This window comes from Octopus sinensis, linkage group LG10, assembly GCF_006345805.1.
Source record: "Octopus sinensis linkage group LG10, ASM634580v1, whole genome shotgun sequence".
NCBI classification, from domain to species: Eukaryota; Metazoa; Mollusca; class Cephalopoda; order Octopoda; family Octopodidae; genus Octopus; species Octopus sinensis.
The window spans coordinates 52,546,533-52,569,580 of record NC_043006.1 but is presented as its reverse complement, the minus strand read 5'-3'; the positions used below and the strand labels follow the sequence as shown (position 1 = coordinate 52,569,580).

At 35.1% G+C, this 23,048-nt stretch overlaps 1 protein-coding gene across 3 annotated transcripts in view; it reads left to right on the top strand.

Moving 5' to 3' along the window:
• Nucleotides 1-423: 423 nt before the first annotated feature.
• The window catches only part of LOC115216307 (neurogenic locus Notch protein), a 35,327-nt gene continuing 12,702 nt past the window's right edge, over nucleotides 424-23,048 (top strand). For 2 of the 3 annotated variants that reach the window (XM_036506669.1, XM_029785510.2), the window contains exons 1-7: nucleotides 425-949; nucleotides 6,306-6,495; nucleotides 14,376-14,457; nucleotides 17,470-17,637; nucleotides 18,126-18,270; nucleotides 20,061-20,171; nucleotides 20,835-20,954. In XM_036506669.1, the coding sequence (XP_036362562.1) occupies nucleotides 17,512-17,637; nucleotides 18,126-18,270; nucleotides 20,061-20,171; nucleotides 20,835-20,954 (502 nt within the window). In that variant the 5' untranslated portion in view covers nucleotides 425-949; nucleotides 6,306-6,495; nucleotides 14,376-14,457; nucleotides 17,470-17,511. Of the gene's footprint in view, nucleotides 950-6,305; nucleotides 6,496-14,375; nucleotides 14,458-17,469; nucleotides 17,638-18,125; nucleotides 18,271-20,060; nucleotides 20,172-20,834; nucleotides 20,955-23,048 lie in introns of all 3 variants that reach the window. The other variant, XM_029785511.2, reaches the window with a different exon arrangement.

Here is a 23,048-nt window from a genome sequence, read left to right as displayed (position 1 = left end):
TTCTTTGAAACGGTTCACAAAATAAATATTGTATAATTCTATGTCAGATTTCTATTATGTCTTTCTATCTTTTATATTTACTTTAAGGACAAAAAAACCTTTTGTTCGTTTATTTTCTTTCTGTTTACATTCAAATTATAAAACTCCTACATATATTAACTCTGCTAGAGAAATACTTTTTTCCTAATCATTGCCACTCCACACCTTTCTTCTTTTATCCTTCTTTTCTTCCTTTTTCTTCTTCCATTCTTGCTTTTTATAGCTCTTATTTCTTCTTCGTCGTCGTCGTCATCATCGCCATCGTCGTGGTCTTTTTTCTTCTTTTCCAACCTCCTCTCTCCCCCACCCCTACCTTTATATCGCCCTACCTTTGAGATTGCCTTTTCACAACCGAAAGCAGGTGTTGGTTAGTTGATGTTCAAGTTTACTGCCTCGTACTAGGCGTGAGATGCGAATAGCACTCACACTGTCGGTCTTATTCCAGCTGATGTAGTCTCTGATTGGCACGATTAGAGGAACAAAGCTACAGAAACCCGTTTTCATTGGTCATCTGGCGCGACTTTCAAACTCGTATACCTTTGTGTAAACTTTGGCATATACACTCGACCTCATTCACAAACATAACACTGTCTTCTATTGACGATCACCTTTAAATACTGGGCTTTCCCTCACAGTGTGTCATATTTGCCTTGTCTGTTCACCGGACTTATTCGGAGAATTCAGTGAGTTCGTTTCCACACAGAAACTCCTTTGTGAGTGTGAGTGTGTGTATTAAGTCGCTATTCAATACGTTGACTAGCATCGCCTTCGCAGGGGCAAGTGGACTGGTGATATTTATATAAACACTATATATTTAAGCTCTCATTAGATAATCCCTAATAAGACAATCAACATGCTTCAGTTAACTAGTAGTCTTCTGCTCTGCACCCTTGTTGCTGTAACAATCTCTGTAAGTATTCTATTCCTAAGTTTTACATTCCTTAAAATGTAAACATATACGTACATGTACACACGAGTAAACACATACACATATTTCATTTACATAAAAATGCACTTATGGATATACACATATATACAAACTCAAATATACATAAATACATGCACATGGATTACATCACCTCCCGTTATTACAATATAAACAGATGTTATGCTGCGCTTCAGTGACAGTACAAATTCATAAACATACACAGATATGTATCATGTATGTACGCATATATGAATGTATGTATGTGTATGTATGGATGGATGTATGTATGTACGTATGTATGTATGTATATACGACCATCAAACACCTTTAATTATTTGTGTACATTTATAAATTAATACTACACCTGTAAACGTGCAGGAACGCATCCAAGAGTATAAAAGTTTGTGCGAATGAAATCAACAGTTTATGTTTATGTAATGATTATTAATTAGCCATGGGTGATTATTATATGAATATATTATTAAATGTACTATTTGGAGTATTTATATGCGTGTGTGTTTGTAAGTCGCTTGTTTTAAGACACATAACAACGCGCACTCTTTCTCTCTCTTATTCATGCACACACACTCACACACACAAAATCCACAGAAATCTGTCGCCACAGTAATAAAATGGCTAGACGTATATAATCATTGCTGATTACACATACATACTCGTACAACTACTTCAGTTACTAATGACATATGCATTGATATTACGTAATTCTATGAATATGTATGTATGTATGTAATTATGTATGGACGTATGTGTGTGTGCGTATTTATATACCTGTAAATCTATTTGAATTTACGAGTACGTGTATTCATTAATGACGTTTGTATATTGATTAAAGGTTTGTTATGAAAATCTATAGAACATCATTTTCTGCATGAAATTAATGACATTATTTGTGATAGTTTGAGACAGAACATGATGTGAAACATTGTCCTCAGGTAGATGGAGATGTAGTCATACCTCACCGTTTGACCGACTATGTACAATGTAGATAGACAACAACCATAATAATAATGAATGGAAACTGTAGCTTGAATATAGATTCATGTGCAAAATTATTTAACTGACATTTAATCAATTCAATATTTAATGAATTTATTTGTAAACTGTTTAGGCGAAAGCACTGTAGTAAAACGTAACTTCTCTTGTAACGAAGTGGACTAGGTTCAGTCCGTGTTTGTAACCATCACATTTCACAAATCGCAAATCTTTCGCCCTATAACTTACAATTATGTTTATTTTTTTTTCTTTTGTATGTAGTTTAAAGGACCTCACGAAATTTTAGTAGGGCACCAGACTAAATTTGGTTTAATCATTCTCCATTCCAAATTAAAACCCTACTCGAATCAACTTCATCCTCACCACCTCCCATGCTACTGTATCAGTATAATATTCGACAATATTATACTAACATCGATATTAATAACCTTCACAAAACCCGTGTTAGAAATCAAACTGAACAAGATCGATGTTGTTTAGCCCCGAGTGGGCCCTGATTGAGCTTATTTAAGATTGAAAATATTCACTCAATATATTTTCCCTTTTTATCTGAGAATCTGGGGATCGCCACTAGCGTGCAGCACATAAAGATCATGATATCATTATTTACAACGAGTCACATCGATAAGAGAATGGAAATGGGATTTTGCGACATTCTTGTATTTTAAGACCTTCATGTAAAAAATGTAATGAAATGAAATACAATCGAAGCTGAATCGTGGCTCAAATATAAAAGAGGCTTATTTCTCAGCCTTACATAGCTTACTACATAAAACAGACTGCATTGCTCAGGCTTTAAGATGGAAATGAACATGTGGCATTCTCAAAATCTCCTCCATCCATTTACTCTCTGTCTCTAACTAAAGATGCAATCTACTGCCACCCCATAATTTTGCCAACACTGAAAATGGCGATCCGAAGACGTCAGATGCCGAGGGATTGGGTGGAGATGAGTCTTATAGCACTGTTTCAACTCTACAAGTATAGTGTATCCTCCTGACTCCTGATGGAGCCCAACCATTTCTGACAACTCTACATCAAATGAGCCAAAACATAACAGTTACATTGTGTTTCATCTGCCCCCCAGTTGTGTACTGTTCCTTATTTACAATTAGCTCATCTGGTCTGGCCGCTGTCACATGTCGTTGCTATTGGTAAAGCAAAGCACATCACTTGGGACATATGAACAATGAAATTTTCTTCCTGAAGATCGATAAGTAGTAATCAACTCAGTTATCTTATTCTCGCAAATAGATACGTAACCTCAATTAAAGACTGAATGTTAGTTGTGTCGACAGAATATCAGAACGAGTCGATAGGTTGTGTAGGACTACTGCTTCGTGTCTCAATATGAGTGCCACATTGAACTAACAATGAACAAAGACCATGTCTACAACGTATTCATTTCTTTAAGCAATAATTAACAAGTGTAAAGCTGCGAGTTGACAGAATATTTACCACGCCAGGTAAAATGCTTAGCCGCATTTCGTCCCTCTTTATGTTCTGAGTTTAAATTCCGCCCAGGTCGACTTTGTTTTTCATCCCCTTTGGAGATCGATAAAATAAGTGCCACTTGAGCACTGGGGTCGATGTAATCGACTCACCCTTCCCCGAAGACGCTAGCTTTGAGCCTGTTATATCGCAATACTACGCAGTGGCTGTGTGAGCTACGAAATCCTCGTCGCCACTGTTATATCGCACGTTCGGATGACCTCTACTCATCTCCTCTCATAAGTCTAGACTTCTCCCTCTATATCTACGTATTGGGCTAGCCAACTTCATCGTCTGGGGGTGTCGACACAATAGAGCCAAAATTTAAAACCAATGATTAGCTAGTGTCTCATTCTTGAGCATATGATTAGATGAAAACCCGCCATACGCCACATATTATCTTATTGAGACACAGGTATCTCGTGTTGCCGTTTGAGATCAACTACATTTGAGATACAGATGTCTCGTACTATAAATGCTAAATGTCACAATGCTAGATTAAATACAACTGTGGTACAGATGTCGCGTATTATAACGCTAGATCAAATGTAACTGTAACACAGATGTATCATGTCACAATGCAAGATCAAATAAACTGAGAGATAGATGTTTCGCATTACAATATTGGATCAAATACAGCCGTAACACAGATGTCACCTTGCAATATTAAATGAAATACAAAACAAAACAATGCAAAAAGATAAGAGAAATTTCAAAATATTTAGAAAGCAAAGCAAAATCAAGTTAAAAATTAACATAAATAACAGCTGAACCACACACACACACACACACACACACACACACACATACACACGGTCACACGATGACACACACATACATGCAATTTCACACATACATGCAATTTCATGCAAAACATATTAATTTTTTATCTCAAGATGCCTTTTTCATTGTTGCATATCTGCTAGATGTCTTTTCCAGTGTTGTATGAGCTACCCGAGAATTTATTCAGTGTTGTATAGTTTGTCAGATAATCTGATCAATGCTGTTTAAGCGAGAGATATTATATTCAGTTCTATGTGACCATCAGATCATTTATTCCAGGTCAGAACAGAAACACTGTAAATTCAGTAAGTTTAAATAAATGCTGGAATTATTTAAAGCCCGAAAGACATCGTTAAATTTCAACTAATCCGCCTCAGCAGATTACGACGGGAATAATAATATTCAGTGTTATCTATTTGTTCAACATCCTGGACTGGCCACGATGCGGCACTTTCTTGGATATAGTTGGTTACATCAATTTCGCTATTTATTCTATCGACATCATTAATACATCAATGGGATTTGAGCATATATGAACGCAACAGAATGCTGCAAGTTATTTTATCCAATGCCTATACGATTCAGCATTCCCCTATTGTATATGTATATATATATATGTGTGTGTGTGTGTGTGCAGTGAGCTAGTGGATGTGTGTGCATACATGGATACACATGCACACACACACACACGTATATATATGCATACATATATATGCATATATATCTATACATACATACATACTTATATACACACAAATATACATATATGCATATATATATATATATAAGATAGATAGATAGATAGATACGCACATACATACATACATGCATACATCCATCCATACATACATACATACATACATACATACATGGATAGATGGGTAGATGGATGCGCAGCTGGGTGTATAAGTGGCTGTGCATATACGTATACATTAGTCATCTAGTTTTATCGTCTGAACATCACCGTCTACTGCGTAGTAGCCAGTATGTAATGTTTAATGTCAATAAATTGTATAGACATATAAACATACAAGCAGATGTAAACAAATTCATTGACACATATTTGCTAGCGAACGCACAGGCATGTGTGTGTGTGCTTGTATGTGTGTGTGCGTGTGTGTGTGTGTGCGTGCGTCTGTGCGTAGACCTGTGTGAGTGCACCTAAAATATTCATGAGTATAAATACGGTTTTCTGTACTCAATGGTATCACTAAATATTTACCTGTTTATAATCTGCATTAATCTTCGCAATCACCTTTTATTAATCTCATATTGAACAAATATCAATATTGAAAAATAAAAAAAAAGCACTATTCTCCTTACACAGAATGGATCAATGCAGACACACATTTATATAAATATGTGTGCATGGTTGTTTGTTTGGTTGGTTGTATGTTTGTGTGGACTGGCGTGAGTGTTGTGTATGTGTGTGTGTGTATAAATTATTTGTATCAATTTCTTACATCGAAACATGACACGTATATTGAAAGGGAACCATATATATCGCCTGTTGTTAAGTTATCAAATATATTGTGTTTATGTTATAACAATAAATAAATATATAACATTTTTGTAGTTATTCTATTAAACACACTGAAGTTATGTTCCCAAATTTAATTGTCATACTTATTGCAGTCATGCCATCAAAATTGTGTTCTCAAACTTATTGTTGCTATAAACTTGCTGTTAAGTTGTCAAGCTTAATGTAGTTGTGTCCGAGCTTATGCTATCAATCTAGAGGGATGCGAAACAATATCTCTCCCATAAATTAATTGAAGTACAAAATACATGATTTACCATCATCAATCACATTTGCAACTTGAACGCGCCATCATAAGAAAGGTAGATCTAACATTTAATGAGTATTAAATAGTTTGTATTTATATATCCGGCATGAATATTACTCCAGGCTAACTATTATACCCTTTTGGATACAATGAAAATGATCGTAAAGAGTTAAAAGAGAGTTTATTTTCAATCAATAATAAAATGCACAAATGTTAAGTGTGATAAACATATCTAATAAAGTGTTCTTATTGTTCCTTTGCAGCCAATTGTAGCAAACTATGTTATTGATGTGAAACTAATCAAGTTTGAAAATTTCAATCGTTTACTGGCTAACAGACGTCAATGCTCAAACTTCGGAACTGTACAATGTCAAACAAGTCTCAGTCTTTGTGCCAGACCTGACAGTGGCACAGTAACGTGTGAATATGGAACGAGAGATATGGGAGTTATCGGTAAGTACGTCGTTATACATAAAAATAAAAAAGTCGAGTAAATATGATCCTTGGTCTTAAGTTCAAAACTACCACAAGAATAGTGTAATGGTTTTGTGTTATAATTAATTCTTTGAGAGGCAGTTTAGGTTCTTTTTAAGTCTTAGGACTCTCTATAAAAGAACAAGCGCGCTGACATCCAAATCAAAGTAATCTCTAATCATAAAAGACTCACAATTTTCTAGAGTATCAGCGACACAGTAAGGGTTAAAAGATGCTTTTTCGCACCTCTCTGTGTGGAATCTCTTGTCTATCTAACCACAGCCGATAATTTTACTTTATCAACCACCGCTTGTCCATGTTGAATCCCCTTAGGGCAGCATTCCCTCCGAGAAACCTTCTGCATTGGCTTTTTGATTTATATTCAATTCCATTTTACGCATGGGGCAAAACTCCTACTTCGTTCCTCCTTCGTTCTACCAACCTTGTCATAATGAGTGCATACACGCCAAATTAAAAAAACCTCCAATCACTTCTAGCTAGCCGAGCGTTCATACCTGCCAATATGCCTTCCATTACGCATGAACACTACGCTATAATACTGCATCCTGTGCTCACCAAATTCTTCAACTTTTTATTCAAAGGTCTATTTGGATTGTTGAGATTTCAAAATGGATGGAATCAATCATTAACAATCCCCACTCTAATATGTTAGTTTTTTTCCTCCCCAGTAATATTCTCGTACATTACCACCAGTCCTGTTTTCGGGCTATTGATTTACATTGGCATTTACATTGGATTGAAAGTTTCTTACGAGATGGCTTCAATACATCTTCAGTTAGGGCTCTTTGTGTAGGAGTACGAAATCACAGTCACACTTTCAACATCGCAAAGACGCAATTATTGTTCATATCAAATGAACAATCTTGTGCGTCACTATCTTTAGTTCGGTATAACACGTAATTTAAAACTTCATAATATAGATAAAATATAACACGTAATTGAAAATTTTATAATATAGCTAAAATAAATATATACTAGCTTGCTAAAGGTAGTGGTATGTCGCCAGCTAACTCGGTAGAACAGAGGCCGTTTTTGTAACGACGGAAGGAAATTGGCTTATAGATTAGGTTTGATGAGCTAATGAGGGAGATCTGGTAGTCACCTTTTACGTCTGGCCTAGGACGCTTGTGTGTCTTTGTCTGTGTTTGTGTCTGTGTACTACTACTACTATTATTATTATTATTATTATTATTATTATTATTATTATTATTATTATTATTATTAGTAGTAGTAGTAGTAGTAGTAGTAGTAGTAGTAGTAGTAGTAGTACACTAGTTGTGGCGGCAAGGTGAGTGAAATCCCAGATATGTGAGCAGTACTCTACTGTTTGACATGTGTAAGCTTTTTCGATCGTTCGCAACTGATGGTTTCTGTACATGAAAATAAAGATTAGTCTTTGCAATGCAATGCTGGCAATACAGTATACATGATGATTTCATGAATAATCAACAGGAGACTTGCTAGAATGTTTAACAATTCTTTAGGGTTTGGACTTGGTGTTGTTCTAATGTAGAATCTTTACTTAAAGTTCTAACGTTTGTACTATGAAGGAAATTACTTTAACATGACACCAAGGGCAATGCTTTTGTTGCCTTTTAACATGAACTGCAGTGTAAATTTTATGCAAAGTATTGAGCTTCTATATAGACGACACTTTTTTTTTTACAGAAACTTAAGGAGGATTTTAAACTGATATCATCTAAGTTTGCGTGTCTGTTTGGTCACACATCGTATGAGTATGAATCTACACTGATGCTTGAGCAGTGGAGAGAGTGGAAAAGAAAGAACATCAAATTGAATGCCTATTTTTACAAGTTCAACTGCAGAAAAGAAGTTATAAAAAGAATACGAATAACATCAAACTAGTTCTTTATTTATTTTAAGAAATATAAGTAAACCCCCATTCTTAGACTCATAGAGACATACAAATCGAGTGAATCCATCTCTCTATATTATGATTCTTACTTAATATGTTCATTTATTTCGACCATCCCCAGAAGCTTATATTCCTGTATGCTTGCATATATAAGTATATATTCATATATATGTATGTGTGCGCAAATATATCTACCTATCTATCTATCTATCTATCTATCTATCTATCTATCTATCTATCTATCTATCTATCTATCTATCTATCTATCTATCTATCTATCTATCTATCTATCTATCTATCTATCTATCTATCTATCTATCTGTCTCTCTATCTATCTATCTATCTATCTATCTATCTATATGTCTGTCTGTCTGTCTGTCTGTCTATCATCTATGTATCTACACACACACACACACATATATATATATACAGATATAGATAGATAGATAGATAGATAGATAGATAGATAGATAGATAGATAGATAGATAGATAGATAGATAGATAGATAGATAGATAGAAGGATAGATAGATAAACAGATAGACAGACAGACAGACAGATATGTGCATACATATGTATATATACATGGATATATATTGATGTATATGTATTTATATATCTGTACATGTGTATGTATATTCTAAGTTATGTGAGATATAAAACTCTAGTGTTTACATGAAGCTCTTCTATTGATAGCGGCTACCAAAAATTTGAACATTGAGGAGCTTTTAACTGTACCACTTGACATATCTGGAAATCTACAGATATCCATTGAGGATTTATAATGATAAATATCAATAAAATGGAGTTATCAACTCCTTTTGATACTTTGGTTACAATTGTTTCATCGTATTTCAAAATAACCGGTCTTTCGTAATGCTGCAATCATTAATTTTCTTGTGTAGGATTTCTTACCTAATAATGTTGAACATGAATCCTAAAATTTCCTTTTACGAAATTCCAAAGAGTCATGATCAACATGTGTTATGAAAGAAATCCCACATGCCACATGAAATTTAATCAATAGTTAGCGGTATGATTACAGCATTATGCAAGGCTGATTATATTAAATTATGATGAAATGATTGTAAATGAAGTATTCAAACGATTTGCTTAGGCATTATTTTGACATTTAACATTATATATGCACACACACACACACACACACACATACACACACACACACACACATACATATATATATATATATATATATATATATATATATATACATATATATATATACAGCTATCGGGAAATGATCAACCGACATTGTCAACTTTGGCTCTCTCTCCCTTTTTCTTTCTGTCTCTCTCTCTTTCTTTCTCTTTCTCTCTCTTTCTCTCTATGTATATTTATATGTGTGTGTGTGTTTGTGTGTGTGTGTGTGTGTGTGTGGTGTATGTGTTAAAATAGCGAGGAAAGGCAATGCAGGACAAAGACATTTAATTTCATTTTTTTATTTGATTCAATCTACAATTTAGCAACATACTACAAGAATAGTCTCTACACCTGTTTCTAGGATATCCTAGCTATTTGGTGCATCGTATCGAGCGAAGACTCTGTAAGCTAGGTATTCCGTCATCGGAGAAATATAGGTTAGACAGTGGAAGAATGATCCTCATCAATGATATTGGTTGTGATTCATTATGTCCAAGAGGGTCCAATTAAATCCAGTTAAATTGGGTCTTCTTTAAGTAAATCCATGATCAGAAAGAATGGTTAAGTGGTATTGAATGGTGAGAATAGAGAAAGAATTGATATGCAGTGCCAATATTTTCCCTCAGTGCAGAGTACTGCATAACAATTCTTTCCCTCTTCCTACCATGCTGTATCCCTTAACCATTCTTTCTGACCATGGATTTACCTAAAGATGAAACAATCTAATTGTATTTACCCTCCTGGACATAATGAATCGCAACCAATATGTTGAGGAACATTTTCCACTGTCTAACCTATATTTTTCCGATGGCGGTATTTTCAACTTATAGAGTCTTCCCTCGATACGCTGCTCCAATAGCTGGGATATCCTAGAAACAACTGTCAGAGACTATCTTTACGATTTTGTACTATTTTTACGTTTTGTTACGTAGCAAAATTTTAGATTTAATTAAATGAAATTAAATCTCTTTGTCCTGCATTGCCTAATTGTTTGCCTTTCCTCACTACATTAACTTATACCTACTGACTCAAAGCGATGCCACGAATTGCCTTTTTTGAAGAAGACAACTATAGAATGTGCTAATGTGTTATGCACATGTAGAACCTCAACATTAGCTAGTTTTTATAAAAGAGGACAAATAATATTATAAAAGCTAGATAGAATTAGTTTCAGCGGTTGGTGCGGTTTTCTGTAGAAATTGAAGCTTCTTCTCGTAATCTTTCTGTCAACGAATGTCTGAATAATGTCAACAATCTCGCTTTGGAAACAAACGACAGTAGATAGAGGAAAACAGACAGAAAATAAGAAATAGATAGACTAAAAGTCAATGTAAAGGACAATTCAGAATAAGAGTGAACATGAGAAGATTAGCGATGGCCAGGGAAACGACGCTGAATGTTCTTGTCCAAAAGTTGAAATTCCTACAGAAAGCTAACCTTTCACCTGCATCTGTATAAAGCCGATTTTCCAACAAACATCAGCAAATTGCTCATCTGTGTGTTGCTAATCCCTGGTTTGTTGCTTCTTTCTTATGGGTTGCAGTTCTCTTGCCGAGTTAATATAGATATAAAGGGATTCGTTTCCATGCTGATTTTTTTTAGTTTGAACAAGGAAGTGTTTTTTTTTTTATATTTATAGGTTTTGCAACTATTGATAGCATGCCGTCTTTAAAACATAGATATAATCACATCCGCAAACACACACACACACACACACACACACACACACACACATGTATACGCACATACGCACACACATTCATATGAGGATAACAGTGAAGAAAATATACTACTAAGTAATTCATTGATAGATGGATGTTACAAGGAGTTTTGTTGGTCTCTCGCTCAACTGCGCCCAACGTATAATAATCAAAGGGGAGGCAGTTTGGGAAGTTAGGTGGCCAGATGTTAGGGGTGATGTGGTCGCAGAAATTGTCTGACAGCCATGACTGGGTCCTCCTGGTGTTTGGAGTGACCACTAGTAATGGCGACGTTATTCCTCCATTCATCTTCTCACACGGCCTCAGACTCAATACGGAGACCTACATCAAGTGCCAGGAGGAGATAGTGCTGCCTGGGTCAAGAAGGAGGCTGCTGAAAGACCATATGTCTGACAACAGGAGTCTGCACCATGCCGCACAAGCAGGGGAACATAGTCATGACTGTCAGACAATTTCTGCGACCACATCACCACTAACATCTGGCCACCTAACTCTCCAGACTGCAACCCCCTTGATTATTGTGAAGAACTGAAGGCAAGGATTATGGCAGCATTCACCAACTTAAATAAGGAGACCGTCCAGAAGAGTTGCAGGAGATTCCGAAGTTGTCTGGAGGCCGAGGTTAAAGCCAATGGCGATTTTATTGAATAAATTTGTTCTTTAGTATTTCAAAATATTTTTAGGTAATTTTAGTAAATACATGTTAAAATGAGATGTCAGTGTTATTTCTATAATCCTTGCCTGCAGACTGGGTCCTCCTGTTTGTGTGGCATAGTGCACAGTCCTGTTGCCAAACACAGGGTCTTCCAGTAGCCTCCCTCTTGTTCCAGGGCAGTACTACCTCCTCCAGGCACTTGATGTAGGTCTCCGTGTTGAGTCTAAGGACGTGTAAGAAGATGAATGGAGGCATAACATCACCATCAGTAGTGATCACTCCAAACAGCATGATGTGACTGGATGTTTAATTTTTATCACTCTCGGTAGATGTCGTCAGATTGCGTTGTCCTAAGATTGACACCAAAACACTTAGAAATGTTTGTATTCGAGTTACTATACTGTGTAGTCGACAAATAAAAATGCGCATGCGCGAAATTTTAAAATATATAACGCCGACAATTTACCCATCGCATCCTGTGTATTAGCCACTAAACCTTTTTTCTATTTTCTCTTCCTGTTTATTTGTGTGTTCCTTTCTGTCGAAAAGCGTAGGCTCGAAACGTAAAAGACTTTCTCACTTCCCGAGCGTTAAACTAATACGTTTGTTCGTTGTTTACACACCCGTCTTCGTTTTGTAAATTGTCACTATATATATATATATATATATATATAATATATACATATATATACAGGATGCGATAGGTAAATACGTATATACATACATACATACATACATACATACATACATACATACATACATACATACATACATACATACATGTTCTAGCTACACTATCGTGTCTCATCGGCAAGAGCGAACTCACATTAAACAAGCGCACTCAAGATTCTCCACATTATTAAAAGTTTCTATGAGACTATCTCTTTCGAAGGGTCCCACCAAAATAATCAAGTTGTTTAACAAGCATAGGAAAGAAAGAACTTGCAGGCAGATCATATCAGTATAATTTTATAGATCGTTTTCAAGCTCTCTCTTGCAAAAGACCTTATTTACCATCATTAATAAATAGGTTTTTGTATTATAATGCTTACTAGAAAATCATTTCAGTTGTTTGATAAATATTCTGAGAAATGAAAAAAAGCTCTAAAATGTCGGCACCGTGCTGAAACTAAAGTGTTTCAAACTATTGTATTTTTATTTTGTTATTGACGACAGTGCGTTATATACTGTGATTTTAATTATTTTTGCCTCCATACAAAAGTTATATTTGCATATAGTTGTATGTTTACAATGTTTAGCAGTTGACCAAGACCATGAAATTAGCTAGATACTGAATCCGTAATAATAAATATTTAACCCAAATATGTGTACTAATATAATCAGCATATATTATTTGTACAATTTAATAACAAAATCCTTTTATGCTTATTTAACCGACATTTTTATGAGGCGTCATCAGTATTGCTCGTTACATTTTAAGATATTTCGTTTAATACCATTTCCCAGTACTTTTGCAGAAAAATAAAGCAACTTTCTCAGCAACCCAGTCTCGTTTCTCTTGATGCCATTTTTAAAAAATGAAATAACTTGAGTTAGAATTCAACTCGATGCTTGCAGAGACGTCACTGTAGAAGCTTAACTGTTGTCTTAAGTAGTCTATTGGTGTATTTACCTTGCCTCAAGGTCAATATTTTATTTTCTAATCCTTTCATAAATTACTAGGATGTATGGGTTTGATGCTTTAACTCCGGTTTTTGTAACGTTAAGCTAAATCTTTTAATTCCATTCACTGGTAAAGATACTAACCTTTCGCAATCAGATTTATCTTGAGGAGAATTTGAACACTGCTCGACAAAGCAGCGTACGACTCGTCAAATCCATAATGATTTTGCATTATATTATTTGTTGTTAAAATCCTTCCGAGACTGCCTTTCTGTCCTCCACGGCAGTAAAGTGACAGTCATGAAGCGAAGTCAATTCAATTGACTGTTTTCTATTGTGTCCATATGAGAAACCGTTACATTATGTTACTGTGTAATCACTGAGCTACATAGTCACGTTATGAGTTAATCGTTTTGGCCATGAACCAGTACTTAACTGGTTCCCAGCTACCATACCAATATAGCCATTGGATGAACGAAAGCTCGTATTGAACCAACAGATATTTTAAGTAGGAACATGCAGAAAACAAATTAGCTACGGAGAAAGAATATATTTCGACATTCTACTATTTTCTTCGAATTTAGCATCCTAAAAAGCAAAGAAACTGAAAATGTAAAAATCAACTTCGTTAAACAAAAGTGTCACTTGGCATTGAACGCTTATCGATTATAGCATTCACTTCGTCCATTATAAATACTTTCTTTAGAGTATATTTTGTTACTTTAAATGTCGAGCCTAATGAATCGCTTTTCACTCAGTTGATACAATAAATTTTTATTTCATTTTTTAAAATTTAATTTTAGGTGATAACATCATAAACTTAAATACGTCATACGTTGGCACATAAGGAACCCTATCACACTTTTGGTTAATCAGCCATTTCAGGTAAGTGTTCGATATCACTGGGAAGTGTTTATCACGATATAACAATAGTATATCATAATCTTTCTCTACTTATGTGTGTGTGTGCGCGCGCATATATGTATATATATATATATATATATATATATATATATATATATAGGCCAAACGCGAAACGCTTCAGACATTTTACTCATTAAACATTTCTTTTTAATGATTTAAAGATCCATTGCTTGAATCCCATTCGGAAACAATAATCATTCACATCTGAATGTCTACGAATAATCGCATCACCAGGCTTCATAATTTCTTTAAAATCATCAACATCATCATCACCATCATCATCATCATCATCATCATCATATGAAAACTCACACCATATTTTGCGGGATATGATGGAAAGTGTCAGCTGTTCACAGCCAGCAGACTAAGACGACACTATTATTATCATTATTATTATAATTATTATTATTATTATTATTATTATTATTATTATTATTATAGTAGTAGTAGTAGTAGTAGTAGTAGTAGTAGTAGTAGTAGTAGTAGTAGTAGTAGTAGTATTGAATGTGAGAGCAACCTACGCCATCAAAACGACGTTGGCACAAATATACAAGGCCCAACATACCTATCGTGACTACCCATCTGATAAATGTACACCAGAGAAATGCATCACGACCATACATGCGCGACATGTGACATCATACCAAAATAAACAGCACATGTATATCCAGTTAGAATTTTCTTAAGTTTGAGTAGTCCATCCCTCTCAGAAGGTGCTTCATTAAGGGTTGTTTAAGAATGATGAACAAAACAGCAATGTTTCCGCAGGTAAATTATTCAAACCCCAGATATTCTCTCTCAACACATGGCTATGATGCTGCCCCATAACTCCTACTCGTGATCAGAGATGCACATGTCGTCAGCCATTATGGAACATGTTCAACTGGTTATTGTCAAGCAACTGAGGAGCAAATCTCTGGTATTGAGCAGAATATTTGCTGTAGCCTATATTTTACACAAAGACATGTCCATGTTGACATTTCAAATCAGTTAAGATGAAAAACCATGAGAATTACTGCCTGATATTGCATCAGAGCAGTTGAACTCCTAGAAAAAAACTTTTGTTTCTCGGAGGAAATCAAAACACGTCTAATGCTTACGAAACAGGTAGGATGTCACAAACCGTTAACAACAAAAAATACGAAGTAGGAGTACAGGAATATAAACTATTTTTTCGAACAGCCAAGGACATAAATGGAAAACAAGACAAACAACAAAAAGAACGACACTTCATACGTTGTTGACTGTTTTCTTCTCCCGTATTTCGAGTATTTCACACTGCATAAATATATATATATATATATATATATATATATATATATATATATATATATATATATATATATATATATATATATAGGGGTTTGGTTTGCAAGATTCTTTATATGAGTTCGTGCGTTAAAGCAAATTCTGTTGTGTCTGGGGAGAGTCATTTTCCTTTTGTGCCTTTCAAAACTATTGAAAAGGTTGCAAGACGCAACGAAAATTTTAGAAAAATAAGAAAAAAGCGGAAATTTTACCGGTGAGTCTGTTACATTATAAGGCACAAAAAGAAAATGCCTCTCTCCGGACAGAACAGTATATATATATATATATATATATATATATATATATATATATATATATATATATATATATATATATATATATATACATACATATACACAAACATTCACATACATATATATATATATATATACATACACGTATATACATATATATAGATATCTGTTCGATTTATTTTACTATAAAATAAATTATATGTAGGATATACACGATCCTATATTAAAGAATGCCTTCAGTCATGAATGACCATGGGATTGCACTTAGTAAGTTACCTTCCCAGGCACAAGTCCAGCCTTTCCTTTCCTTTCCACGTCACCGATGTTATCCAAGGGAAAGGCTAAGGCCAATATAGCTTGGCACCAGTGACTTTGAGACTCAGTTGCGACCCATGGCTCGCCACTTCATCCTGCCTGGATATCACCACAACACTATCCACACCGCCCTTGCCAAAGCACGTTCCGTCGACTGTGCATCTGATCTCCCCCCGCACCCGCCCCGCCGTCACCCGTCTCCCGTTTCCCCTCACCTGCCACTCCACCACCCTACCTCTCCAACGCACCATCCTTCGAACCTTCCGGGGACTCCAGTCCGAACCTCCCATTTTGCACATCTTCCCTAATCGACCCCTCGCCTCCATCAAACGAGCTTCTTCCCAAACCCATTCTCCCAACTCAGCTCGTTCCCCTGCTCCTGCTCACGCTGCCGCATTTGCCCTTATATCTCCAACACGACCCTCCTCACAGGCCCCCATCATCGACCCAATCCTATCACTGCCTCCTTGACCTGCACTTCTAACAATGTCATCCACTACATCTACTGCTCCCTCTGCCCTTCTCTATACATCGGTCAAACAGGACGCCTCTTGGCCGACTGGTTCGCGGAAAACTTCATTAAATGTTCATACAGCTCCTGATGCTGTATGAACATTTAATGTGGTTTTAGAGTCAAGTTTTGGCTGCTATTTCCAGCGTGGAGGTATCTCTTAGATACCCTAAATTATAATTTATATATATATATATATATATATATATATAGATAGATAGATAGATAGATAGATAGATAGATAGATAGATAGATAGATAGATAGATAGATAGATAGATAGATAGACAGACAGACAGACAGACAGACAGATAGATAGATAGATAGATAGATAGATAGATAGATAGATAGATAGATAGATAGATAGATAGATAGATGGATAGATAGGTAGGTAGATAGATAGATAGATAGATAGATAGATAGATAGATAGATAGATAGATAGATAGATAGATAGATAGATAGATAGATAGATAGATAAATAGATAGATAGATTGATAGAGATAACCTTATATTTTCAGTGATCTATACTTTTTACAATAGTATTTATATCCAGTAGAATATATACCTATTAACCTCTGTTTTTCAGAAATTTACTATTTCTTTTACTACAAAAGACAACCAGGAGTTGATGGATCAATATGATTACAACAGCAGATATAATATGCCCCACAAGAGCATCGAAGAAGCCAGCTATCAAATGGTGACTACGCCTGGGCAATATGGAACTGGTAGTCAACTGACATATCAAATACGAGTAAGTCTTTAAGTTATGAACTGTTTTGAAATTATCTTGAAATTTCTTGCCCTCCTTTTATTGATCAGTGCGTATCATTCGCATCACTCAAATTTGTATTCTTGTTGCTTTTTATTGCTGCTTGCATTGCGGACACTGTTAGCCTCTGCTCGGAGACATTGATAAACCCAATGTTACTGATCAAACCTTTGGTCCTCCATTTCTGATCTTCAGTTCATGAATGTATTCTAGGACCTACTTGTATATGTATCAGGCAGCAGTTGGCGTGCAGTTGGAATAATGGTTGAGTGACAGTGAAATTATCTGGTATTTATTTTTCTGTCCAATCTGCTCTTGAATTAGATATCACTCACACCTCTAGCGATGCAAAAATTGTGCAATAAACATGTTTATCCTCAATACGATCTATATACGACCAAAATAGCATAAATCTTTAAACGTTCCATTTGCTAAAGTCTTAGAATATTTGTGTAATTGTTTTATTTCAGACTTACTGCAGCCAAGGCTATTACGGTCCTAGCTGCGCGGTGAGATGTGAAATTCCCATCATTGAGCAAGTCAGGTTTATGTGTAATAACAACGGTAAAAGAGTCTGCAAGCCTGGTTTCTCTGGTTCGTTCTGTAACCTCAATGGTAATTATAGATTATTTCTGTCTCTTTACATCATGAAGTTTAATCTCGCCTCGATCAGTTTCGCCTTTTAAATTCCTGAGTCCGATGAATTATGGTACGGTTCAATAATAGCTTGTCAATGACGTGCATCTAATTGCCATCTGCTTAAACGAAATGCGTATCTTGATATTTATCGGAAACAGGAATTAAATATTCACTGGATTTGCGGAAATAACACATCGAGTATATGAAGAGATTTTATTTCACACAATTGTACAGCTTCACACCTTTTAACGATGAATATACACTTAGTATGATTCATAGATGGCGTTTGTAATTTAAGGCATACACAGAGCCTCGTTTCCATTTTTAGTTTATCAATCTGAGAAAAAGTAGAAAACAATACAAATTGGTTTCGGCGAAATTTGAGCGAAGCCACAGTACAATATCTAATTAGATACGCTACTGTTTGTGCCACTCCAGTGGCACAAACATACAAATACTAACAATACAATATTATAGAACATAAGTATTAGTAAGAGTTAGAAGTATGAGATTGCAATAGAAAATAAGGAGTCGCTATAATGGGTCGACTCTTTGTTCTCTGGCGAAGTTGGTTCACTTCCCTCAATCTTTAGTGCCTGGAGGAAAGCACTTAGTATCTCAAAATATTATGCTTTATTACCCTCTCTTATAATACATATCGCCTTGAATAATCAATAGCAGCCAAAAACATAATTTTGAATAATATAATTTTGATAAGATTTTTATGACGTATATATACTAAACTGTTTCTAAAACTTTTTACACTCTATTCATACGATTTAGCCATCAATGTCTCAATATCTTGAATTTTTTCCCTTACATTCTAAATTCCCGATAATCCAAAACAGCCATTAATGAATAAAAATATTAAATCAATCAACCAATTACCTCTTTTTTTTCTCCCATACATCCTATAATTATTCGTGACTTTTTCAAATAAACTTAAATCTATGTGGGACTTGCTCTTTTGAAAAGAATGTCTCTTTAAGCTGTAGTCATTCGTTATTATTACAGGGCTCCACGCTGGACGAAATACTTAACGGTATTTTGCCTGTCAAAAAGGCGGCGAGCTGGCAGAAACGTTAGCACGCCGGGCGAAATGCTTAGCGGTATTTCGTCTGCGTTACGTTGTGAGTTCGAATTCCGCCGAGGTCGACTTTGCCCTTCATCCTTTCGGGGTCGATAAATTAAGTACCAGTTACCGACTTAATACCTATGTCTGTCCTTGTTTGTACCCTCTGTGTTTAGCCCCTTGTGGGTAATAAAGAAATTCCACCGAGGTCGGCTTTACATTTCATCCTTTCGGTGTCGATTAAATACGTACCGGTTATGCACTGGGGTCGATGTTATCGACTTAAATCCTCATCCTCAAAAATATTTCAGGCCTTGTGCCTACAGAAGAAAGGACTATTACTGGGTCCCTGCTCCTAACGGCAGAAAGCTACACCATCACATAATACATATTTACAGCGAGGCATTCAAATGAGAGTTGAATATCTTTGTCATTATTCTCAATGTAGCGCTAGTGATAATAATTGATGCTTTGACGCTTTCAACTCTAGACTGACATGGTGTCGACTCGACTGATGACAGCATAGAAATCTCTGCTAAAACTCATCAACAAATATTAACAAATTGTCTTTCTGTGAGATTGTAAATACATTGCTGTAATTAGTATATTTGATTCACTTACCTTTAATCGAATTTCATTATTTACTTTGAAAAAAATGTGTGTAAATGATATGTATCGTCAACATTTTTTTCAGCTGATGTATGTCGTAGCTCACCCTGTAAAAATGGTGCGACTTGTACTGTGCAAGGTTCTATGTTTAAGTGCTACTGCATCCCAGGATACACAGGACAATATTGTAATAAAGGTATTTATTTTTTTCTTATTAACTTGTAAACTTTATTTGAAACAATTCGTGAAACTGTATAATCCCAGCAATCGCAAAATTATCAATGTGTATTTTATTTTAGCTATAACAATGTTGTTAATTGAAGCTATTTCATAGAATAAACTCTTTTTAACGTGGAAATGTTTAACATATGTACACTCAGATTTACACTTTTAAATACATTATATATTTAATATTACATGCCCTCTGGTTCTACATATATACCACCTGCTTGTGTGTTATATACCTCCTCAAAAATATTCCAAATAATGACTGCAGATTATTTTGGTCATTTCCTTGACTGGACAATAATAATTTATTGTGAGTGATAAATCAAAAGCTTATCATAGTTGAGTTGTTAAGCTATTACTCTAGCTAAAAGTTAATATCTAGTACTAGTTTGATTATTAAAAATAAATAGAATTAAACATTTAGGTGTAGATATGATCGAACGGTCGAACAATTTGTTGTTAGCTACATGTTGGGCAATAGTCAGCAAGATATTAACAATAGGCCCTTAAAAAACTAACAATGAAGACATGCACGATATTGCAATAACTCTGGTGTTGTTCCAAATTAAAATGAGTTTTCAAAGCAAAGATTAACGAAGTGAAAGAATGGGTTAATATTAATTTATCTTAGGCATCGACGAATGCAGTCTGACGACAACTCCTTGCTTAAATGGTGGTACGTGCGTTGACGGTATTGGTAACTATTCCTGTATGTGTCCGAGTGGTTACAGTGGATTCAGATGTGAATTTGGTAAGAATGAAGTATTTCTATTTCAATTTACATTATTATGATAAAGTATTGCAAACGTTTCATCAAATGTAAGTATTACAAGCGATTTAGTCATCAAGCTCCATTGGAAACTGAGAAATAATAACGGCCACTAAAGATGTCTAGTTATAAAAAAAATATTGGTATACATTGAATTCTTTTGTCTACAGAAACTATCTTATTTTATTGTAAAAACCAATCTTAGCTGGTTCTTTATTACGACTCATTAATTTACTAACTTAATTTCATTTAATCCGATGTAATACATTCTAATTTTCTTAACATGATATACTATTTAATATATTCTCATATAGATATATTATTCATTTAATAAATATATTTTGCCATATCCTTGTAACATAGCATATCCTTGCCGATTCCTTGTTGTATTCCTTATTGAAATATCCCGCCAATTATTTACATTATTTACATCTGATGGATATTTGTCCTCATCTTGTTTGTTGTTAACACAACGTTTCGATTGATATACCCTCCAGCCTTCATCAGGTGTCTTGGGGAAATTTCGAACCTGATGAAGGCTGGAGGACAGCCGAAACGTTGTGTTAACAACAAACAAGATGAGGACAAATATCTGTCAAATGTAAATAATGTACATAATTCTCTTTCTCTTAAATATAGAACTGTATAATCCCACAGCTTTAGTAATAAAAATATGTGACAGACTATATTGATTTCAAATTATGGCACAAGGCCAGTAAGTTCGAGGAAGCGGGTAAGTCAATTAAATCGGCCCCAGTATTCGACCTCGAAAGGAATGAAAGGCTAAGTCGATCATGGCGGAATTTGAATTCAGAACGGAAAGACGGACGAAATGTCTATTTCTTTATTACCCACAAGGGGCTAAACACAGAGAAGACAAACAAGGACAGCCAAACGGATTAAGTCGATTATATCGATCCCAGTGCGTAACTGGTACTTATTTAATCGACCCCGAAAGGATGAAAAGCAAAGTCGACCTCAGCAGAATTTGAACTCAGAACGTAACGGCAGACGAAATACGGCTACGCATTTCGCCCGGCGTGCTAACATTTCTGCTAGCTCGCCGCCTTTCTGCGACTGACTACATTTGTTTTATTGATAACTAATCTCCCTATATACCCACTTCTCTTGAACAAGCCAACAAAATGTGTAGCGCCCATACATGTCTAAATGCCGATCCATGCACTAATCTCGCCAAGGACTTCTAGTGTCGCTACAATGTGGGATTTTAACGGCAAGCGATGTGAACTTCATAATATATTCTTTTATTTTATATATTAGTAAAACATGAAGTTAGAAATAGATACTCAGCTGGCAAAATGGAATATGGAATATCCCAAGAATTTTCAATAAAATCTCATTGGAAATATACAAGATGATTTTTTCTTTATAAATTTCTTATAAATATGTTAACCATTTTTAATTATTTGTTGGAAGACGAATGCTAGAGCTACACGGCCATCTCAGTTTTGAAGAATGGAATAAAGAATAGTGTTGTTAACGTGAAATTTTGATAGTAGGAAGTGAGCTAAATGTGGACTTAATATAGATTTAAGGGATAGGAACGTGGTCTTTTTAATAACTACAATTTATGCTCAGTGGGGCTTTAACGAAGAGAAACAGAGTGAGACAGGAAAATAAAGATGTGTATAACGTATTGATGTGAGTGGGGCAAGGTTCAACTGGAAGTTCTGAACAGCAGAACTTCAATATTTCAGCTACAGAAAAGAAAAGAACAGAAAGCAGAATCAGTGCTAAGATGAAGAGTTTTAATTTATGTGGAATACACCATTCAGACGCCCAAAGAAGTCAGAAATCAAAGGAAAACTATCAAACCGGTTATAGCAGAGATATTCAATTTTAGATGATATTTGGGTCAGATATTGACAAATTACTATCAGGAAATATAACCTATATTTACATGAAATTAATACCAAATCAGTATGGTAACTTGCCACTTAAGAGTCTATTAGGAAAATCAAACACAGAAAGCGAAAAGAAAGTCTGAAAGCAAAATAATCAACAGACAGAAGCACATTTTCGATGGTTCATTTCGCATGCTATGGTTTTCAGTTC